Source organism: Thunnus thynnus, chromosome 16, assembly GCF_963924715.1.
Source record: "Thunnus thynnus chromosome 16, fThuThy2.1, whole genome shotgun sequence".
Classification (NCBI taxonomy): Eukaryota; Metazoa; Chordata; class Actinopteri; order Scombriformes; family Scombridae; genus Thunnus; species Thunnus thynnus.
The window spans coordinates 11,091,050-11,099,213 of NC_089532.1; the positions used below are offsets into that span (position 1 = coordinate 11,091,050).

The following is an 8,164-nucleotide window of genomic DNA, read 5'->3' on the forward strand; positions in this document are numbered from 1 at the left end:
TTATTATGACCTTAACACCATCTTCCAAACTTCGATTGCTCAATGATACTGAATGAGTCATCTTCCCTGAAAATCAAATGACTGTTTTGCTGGCAGTCAGTCGTCTATTATAGGCAGGGCTAAGAATTTCTAAATATGGAGCCAGTATTTCCCTTTGTTTCATTCTGTTTTAAATGAACTATATATATTGAAAATGCCTTTCAAGTTATTGTTACTTAAATACTGATTTGACAGCAGCAGTTACTGATTACTTTGCAGGTTAATATTTTACAAACAAACCATATAATCAGCTTCCCCTTGACCTGCTATAACAATAAAGTATTAATAAATTGATATTCAATTACTGAATCTTACTACTGATGCATTGAAATGTATTGTATTATTTACAATGTTAATTTATTGGAAATTATATCTAATATAAAGGTGACAGAGGTCATTCAGCTGTATAATGAGTAATTTTTAAACATGTTGCTGACGATACGTTTTGAAAGCAGGACTTTTACTTGTAATGGAGTATTTTTATATCGTGTTACTGCTACTTTTTGCTGAAAATTTCCTCCACATTATTCGGTCGTTGTGCTTTATTACCACCACAGAGATATTTCCGCGTTCCTTTGGGCAAGTTTATTTTTGGCCATCGCGGAAGAGAAGTTGCAGTTTCCTCTTTAGCGCTATAAACTAACGTGTTACCAAACTATACTGAAGTTGCCATCCTCACGTTTACGCACCTGCGATTATTGCGCGCTCGATCCTCGCAGCTCTTTAAGTCTGAAAATGAGAAGAGAAGCTTTAAAAACAGCATTTCAGCTGATGTGTCAACTTCTGTGGGTAGGTAAGACTTTAACAGTAAGGTTGTATTTTCAACTTTTTGTACTCTGCCACTGAATATTGCCAATAATGATCTTATCTAATAACTATTATCTGTATTCATGGAGTTGCCAGTCATGGAAATTCTTCATAATTAAAAACAAAGAAAGTAGATTAAATATCTTCTATGTCCTGTTTATAGTTTATTGTTACATATCACATGGCATATGTCACATGACATAAGACGCATGTGTGTCTTTTAAAGAGAAAGTAGGCTACAGAATAAACATACCTAGACATTAATTGGCCAACTTTCTGTAATATCTGAAACACATGTGGTTTAAAACAACAAAAAACTATATATTTACTTAATTCTGTTAATTTCCTTCCTGTTTTTTATTATTTATTATTACTATTATTTGAGTTTCACCTTCTCTTTCTACTGTAACACTGAGCTCATGACATGTTCTGCTCTGCCAATGTTTAAGTTTTTGGAAATAAAGTTAAAAGTGTTAAAATAAGTGGGCACACACACAGTTTGAGGGCAGGATGAGAAACCAACCTCTCTCATGGCTGCATGGAGGAGTTATTTTGATACTCAGTTTTAAATCAGGAACAGAGAGAAGATTTGGAGTCTCCCTTTCATTGGTTGATTTCCCACAGTTTGCACAATCATGAGCTGCTTGAAGATACCTTAAATGTTGCCTTTAATGCATAACATTTTATTTTACCTTGCAGATAAGCACTCAGTATGTTGAATTAGTTTGGGTGCAGAAATGTGGGTGGAAAGATAAATGACCCAACAGGTCATACAAACCCAGAGCTTTAAACCCCCTGATATGTCTTTGAGAGGTGCAACTGGCCTAAAGCTTAAAGAAGCGGTTTTTGACTGCAAGGTTGAAAGAGCAGCACTTGCTCCTTTATCATTATCACAATTCACACGCCCATGAGCAAGACCTTTAACCCACAAACAGATCAGACTGTGGCTGGACTGTGAAACTGTGATTAGGACTTTGTTGCATAGAGAGCATTGCTCTCAGTTAAACTTGACTGAATAAAAATGTTTTTTTTGTTGTTTTTTTTAAATGGATAGCTCCACATTTTGGGAAATATGCTTATTTGCTTTCTTTCAGAGAGTTAAGCAGATCATTGCCAGTCTCATGTCTCTTAATAAACACAACATAAATACTTAGCATAAATCAGCACTTCAAATGCTTACCAATTAACACATTATATCTTGTTTGTTTAATCCATACAAAAAAACACAAAGTGTAACATCAAGTTGCGGTTTTACGGGGGGGGGTTATGTGACTATTTCTTGGCTGGAAGCAGTGGAATTGTCAAGGCGTCTCTCTCTCTTGTTAGGAAATCAGCAGAGAGTCCAGCAAGTCCCTGCTAGCCAAGAAATAGTCTTACACCCTCCATAAAGCCACAACTCATCAGTTTTACACTTCTTTTTTTTAAGTTGATAAATAAATGAGATATAAAGAATTCATTAGAGAGTGTTAAGGTTGCTGGTTGGTATATTTTGTTTTTCAACAGAGCCAGTCTAGCTGTATTCCCCTGCTTTCAGTAAGCTAAGGTAACTGTTAGACTCTGCAGGAAAGTGAATAAACATATTTCAAAAAATGTCAAACTTCCCCTTTCAAAAAAAAAGTATGAAGGATGTGTGGAGAATATCTGCCACAGCCAGCCGATAGCAATATTCTGTCTTGATTGGTGTCAGTGAACACAGATACAAATCACTCCCACTGCACTATTTTTACCAGGTGGTGGGGCTGGTGGTAGGCCTGAGCGGAGTCTACCTGCTGATGAAGTACAGACATAGCAGCTTGTTTTTTTCTCACATCTACATCATCCTGCCAGCTGTCTTTGTGCTTGCCAGCGCTGTGTTCCTATTGGCCAGTGGATGCCTTGGCTCTTGGCTGAGCCTCAGGGATTCCACCTTTCTGCAGGGACTGGTAAGGTTGTGTGTGTGTGTGATGTGTGGATATATGTATGTGCACTAGTGTTTGTACTAATAAAAGTGTTTTTCCTTTGCAGTTTGTTTATCTACTAGTTGTGGTCTTCTGTCTGGAAAGCACAGCTTCAGCATTGGCTTATTTTCACTCTATAAAGGTACACTGGTTACACAAAAAATATTTTCACTGAATAATTGTGTTTTTATTACACTGCAGATTACTCTGGAAAATTCTGCATGTTTACTTTATTTGTATCTATCCCCTCTGTGTGTAGCTGGACTCAGAGATAGCTCCCCTCAGTGGAGTGTTTCAGAACTACACAGGCATCAACCAGGACCCCAACTCTCATGCTGTGGATGCGACACAAGAAGAGGTGTGTGTTCACCCATCACTCATGTGAACTGAGTCATATAGACATCCACATACTGTACACTACGCATGTTTGTATTTCTTGTGAAAATTAAATGGTGGCCCTCAGGTGCAAAACACAACAAACACAAGCAAAATAAAAAAAATACAACAAAATTTTAGAAGAGACATTAACAAATTAGAATACACAATGATTGGCCTAGTAGCATCCCACAATATGTTCATGACGTATCAGTGCATCCATGGGAGTTTACTACCATTTAGTATCGCTGACCAATCTCAATTGTGTAAACTCTGAATTGAAATGGGATCGGTCCAATCGAAAAAACAAGAATTATTGTCTGATACGTTTCCATTTTGTGAAATGTTGTATTGTTTTTTTAATTCTAAATAATGTGTTTTCTGAAAACTTGTTTTTCCTGTTTTGTTGTTATCGTTCCTGTAATATTGTTGTGAATATTGTTGTGTTTTGCACCTCAGGGCCACCATAAAAATGTGTCAAAATGATACAGAATTTCAAAATGTCTACTGTGTGTTGAAGCCAGTATTCAGTAGCTTCGAGGTGCACTTCCTCTAATGGTCATTTGATGCTTGTTTAAAAAAAAAAAGAAATCCTTGACCCTCCGTTTGTGATTTCCAAACATAATGTTCCATTAAGATGATATTAGGTCTTAAAGAGGAGTATGTTTGGGAGATGTTTGCTTTGATTTACAAAGACGTCACATCATCTCCTATAGATCTATTGATCTATATAACACAAACCCCAGGCCCCAAATCATCCATCCAGGAACTTAGTGGCACAAATTTAGTTTTGTCCTCAGGAAAAAAATAACCAAATTCCTATCTACAATAACTCTTATGTTACCTGGAGATCTAGTTTTGAAGATTTCCAGTGTTGCTGTGATACTAATTGATATTATTAGTTGCAGTGTTGTGGTGTCCATGACTACAGGGACTGGCTGAAAACCTCCTGGTTTAACCATTCTGGAGGACTCTGGGTTCCTCACAGCTGCTGCAACTCTACTTTCCCCTCTTGCAATGGAACTGTGGATCAACCGTGGCAGCTTAACCAACAGGTAGATGTGTACACACTGATAAATTTAAAATACTCATGAGAATATAAATGCTCCAGCATGGTTGTCGGATTTGACACCTTTCATCATTGCCATCTGTTTTTCATTGTCTCTCACATTCAGGGTTGCCAGGTGAAACTGGAGATGGCCTTTCAGTTCGTGCTGAGTTTTGTCATGTGGGGCTCCTTGCTTGTTCTCCTGGTGGAGGTGAGAATGATAACATTTTATGACTGTTTATTCTGTATACATTTGATGTGGAATACACCCTGACTGATGAACATTTATTAGATAAGTGGTTTCATAAAGGAACTCATTGAGAGTCATGTTTCTGACCACTTGACAAATATAAGTCCATGGTTCCCTCTTGTCTTAGTTCTGCTTTGGTCTGCACCAACTCTTGAAGGTAACATCTGGCTCTTAAGCTGCTAAATCCTCCACTGTGTTCACTGGGTAGTTGCTAATTTTGTCTGTCTGCCATTTGGTATTGGCCACGTAGTGTACTATGGTTATAAGAGCCATGAAAACCAAACCCAAAACCAGTAAAGTTGCAGTAAAACCAAAACAATGTTTAGGTGTTGGTGAAAGACATTAAAAAAGTCAATGGAGGTGAGGGGAACTGCAGAGTTGGGTGATGAATCAACGTAGGTTTGTCACTACAAGCAAGATAAAAACATTATTCATTGAAGTTATACTGTAAGTGAGTTGTTAAAGACTGAGAGGGCCTTAAAAGAGGTTCAACTACTATTTTCTACTTGGAATGTATAAAATTTCAAGATAGGAGGAAGAGAAGAGCAACTATTTTGCTTACACACAATATATACATATACAGTCATAGTACACGAATAATTCTGTCATATCCAATAAATCATCTTCCACACATTCTGAAACATATTATACACTGCTATGATGTTTATTCGGAAGTGCTTTATATAAAAAAAGTTTGGGAAACACTTTACTGGATGAACAATTTAGCTCTATTTGAATGATACTTCTTTTGACAGGGCCAAAATCCCTTCATGCACTGCTAGTTAGCAGAATTCTTTATCACACAGAGCTTTTCATCTCAAATCAATATTGCAGAAAGTCTTTTGTTAAGTTTCAGAAGTCATTATGGAACATTGTTTCATTTGGCAGATAACCAACATCTTCCTCTGCTTTCTTTCCTCTTGACATGCAGCTTGTTTTGATTGTGATGGTGGCACAACTGATGAGGGACCAACAAATTATGGAATATCAAGTGCTGGACAAAAACTAAAGACACTGTGAGAGATCCAATAGTGCTGCACTTTGTACAGATACTATAATACTACATATTTTGTCATATTATTTCATCTTCAATATGTGCATCAAATCATTACTATACAGTTTCTTTATTATTTTAGCTATGTCAGTGCTGCTGATCAATACAAGTTTACTTTGATACACTACATAACAAGTAACATAAACTGTAAGAATTATGCCCTCTGTTTCTCTGTCTTTCATTTTGAATATGTATCTCACTTTCAGGTTGTGTTGACAATCTCAAAAAATATGGCAATGGTTCACAGAAAGCTGTTTATTGCTTTAAATACAGTGTTACAATTTATGGGAAGTGGCTGCTGTAACACATATGTCTAGATAACATTCTATCTATCTATCTATCTATCTACAGTGGGAAGATGCTTGTTTTATTCAAAATAAATACTGCATTTGTAATAAAGTGAAAGAAGATTTTACACCGAATTTACCCTGTAAAAGAAGTATTGGGAAGATTTAGGCTAAATATACATTGTGCATGGGAAACGAAAGGGAAACGATTTTTCATATTTTGGATAGATATGCAGAATTTTATAAATAGGAAAAATGGATATTAATGTACATACTGATGTATGTGATGCGATGTTGTATTTTGTGTTCACTGGGATGGATAGCAATATTACCATTTTAATTTAGCTGCTGATTTTTCTCGTTATATTTCACATCCACAAATCTAAATGGTCTGGCTCCAAACCCTGTTTTCATTGGTTTATTGTTGAACTCAAGCAGCATCTGAATCGAAGATGTGAGGAACAAAAAAGCTAAGAGGACTTTCAATATTTTAAATGAAGTACATTTTATTTGATTTCTAAAAGGACTTACAATGAATGGACTTTGAACTCCTCTGGCTAGTGCAAAGTTTTTTGTTTTTTGGGTTGTTTTTTTTTACTGTTTGTGTAAGAAAATTGTTGTACTTGAAAGATTATATACATATGAATCTGAAATATAACAGATGTGATGGATAATGTAATAAATAAAAAAAGTCAAGCATGACCAAGTACAAAATTGATCAACTGACATCCTCCTGTAGCTTTGTGTTGGGATAAGATAAAAATCTTTCTATTCAGGAAGGCTTTTTCATCTTAACTCTTATTACTATTATTTTCTTTGTGTGTACTATGTTATTAATACTGTAGCACTTTATGAATGAAAAGTCCAGTACAAATTAAATGTATCATTACTATTTATTATTAAGCTTCACGCTGGAGTTGAGCTGTGTGCATGTTAACCATGGATGTTGACCACGCTGTCTCCTCTGCATAGTATGGTAAGCTAAAAGTGACAAATTATGTCACTTTTCAAACTACAAACTCATTTGCCCTCATGTTTAAGTTGTAGGCCTGTATCTGAATGCTTTAAGGAAACATATACTGCATGTCTACAGAATATTGTTAACAAGTTGTACCTGAAACTATCGATATAAAGTTAGAATCCTTAAAAACACAGTGAGCGGGATCACTGGCTGCTTTTGTCTGTTTCCAGATAAGATAGCACCATGGCTGTCTGATCCCTCTGAACAGCAACAGTAAGCATATGTAAATCATGTCAAACTCACAGCAATTTCCACGAATTGTGAACTCAGAAGTAACTCAAAAATGTGACATCTGCATTTGGTTTTAATTTAACATCATTTGCACGAGTTGATGTAAATACTGTATTTACTTATGTATTTCAGGTCTTCCATTCTTCAAATAAAGACAATTAGAAGATTCTCTTTTTTCACTTGTTTTTTGGTACATAATATGCTTTACATCTATTCAGTGCATTTATTAAGCATTCGTGTCAACTGGTTACATGTCTTTTTCAACACAGGTCTAGGTAGCCAAATACAGTTTTATATGCTATATTATATCTACAGTAATATCCCATTTCACCCATTTATATATATTAAATTACACATTTCTGTGCAAATAAAAATAATAAATTCTAGTTTAGGTACAACCCATGAGAAATGAAATTGATGAAATAAAGGAAAGAAATGGGGATAGTCTTTTCTTTTAATGACTGGCTACAACATCCAGAAGTGAACCACACAGCCTCAGGTGTCAATAACTTAAACTAATAGTCTCGGATTTAGAGATAAGAGAGATGAGTTATGTTTGAGGCTAACTGTGACAAATGTTGAACAATTTCCTGCTACTGTAGCAAATGAAAATACCACACATACTGCACACAAGACTCTATTGTTTCAATTTCAGCTTGATAGACAACCCGATTTTGAATTTCAGACAAAAACTGAAGTCACTCTAAATCATTTTAGGTCAGCTTTTTTCAGGCAAATATAATGTTTTTAGTCTTTAATCAGTTTAACAGGTTGCACATCTGTATACCAGTTCCATACAACATGATTCTAAGCAAATTTCTACAGTTTCTACATAACATAATCATCACCACCTATCTGCCGTTTTAAACAATGGCTAAGCTAGTTTCTGGAAGTGTTTGAAAACGTTCTTTTTCCAGTTTTAACAGCAAATATGTGGCAATTAACAAAATTGTAACATTGTGTTCCCTACTGTGCGGAATAATGCAGTTCATTTGACTGTTCATACTTGTATCTTTATGGACCCCCTGATTAAAGCCAATTGATATTACTACTCAAAACAACAAAATGATTTTGAGTTTAATGAATAAAAAAGTCAAAACAGTTGTCTATGTATG

General features: G+C 35.5%; 1 protein-coding gene and 1 gene segment (V, D, J or C); both read left to right on the plus strand.

The window, feature by feature from the left end:
• The window catches only part of LOC137199570 (Ig kappa chain V-III region MOPC 63-like), an 89,506-nt gene that overhangs the window by 20,856 nt on the left and 60,486 nt on the right, over positions 1–8,164 (plus strand).
• tspan37 (tetraspanin 37) lies at positions 652–6,515 on the plus strand. 3 transcript variants are annotated; one of them, XM_067613958.1, is made up of 7 exons: positions 652–832; positions 2,577–2,768; positions 2,851–2,925; positions 3,043–3,141; positions 4,061–4,213; positions 4,334–4,417; positions 5,388–6,515. In XM_067613958.1, exons 2-7 carry the CDS (start codon positions 2,619–2,621, stop codon positions 5,463–5,465), a joined length of 639 nt encoding a protein of 212 aa, XP_067470059.1. In that variant the 5' UTR covers positions 652–832; positions 2,577–2,618; the 3' UTR covers positions 5,466–6,515. The 3 variants fall into 3 exon arrangements, with proteins under 3 accessions (XP_067470059.1, XP_067470057.1, XP_067470058.1); XM_067613956.1 differs by having other exon boundaries at positions 652–828; XM_067613957.1 differs by having other exon boundaries at positions 652–828; positions 4,067–4,213.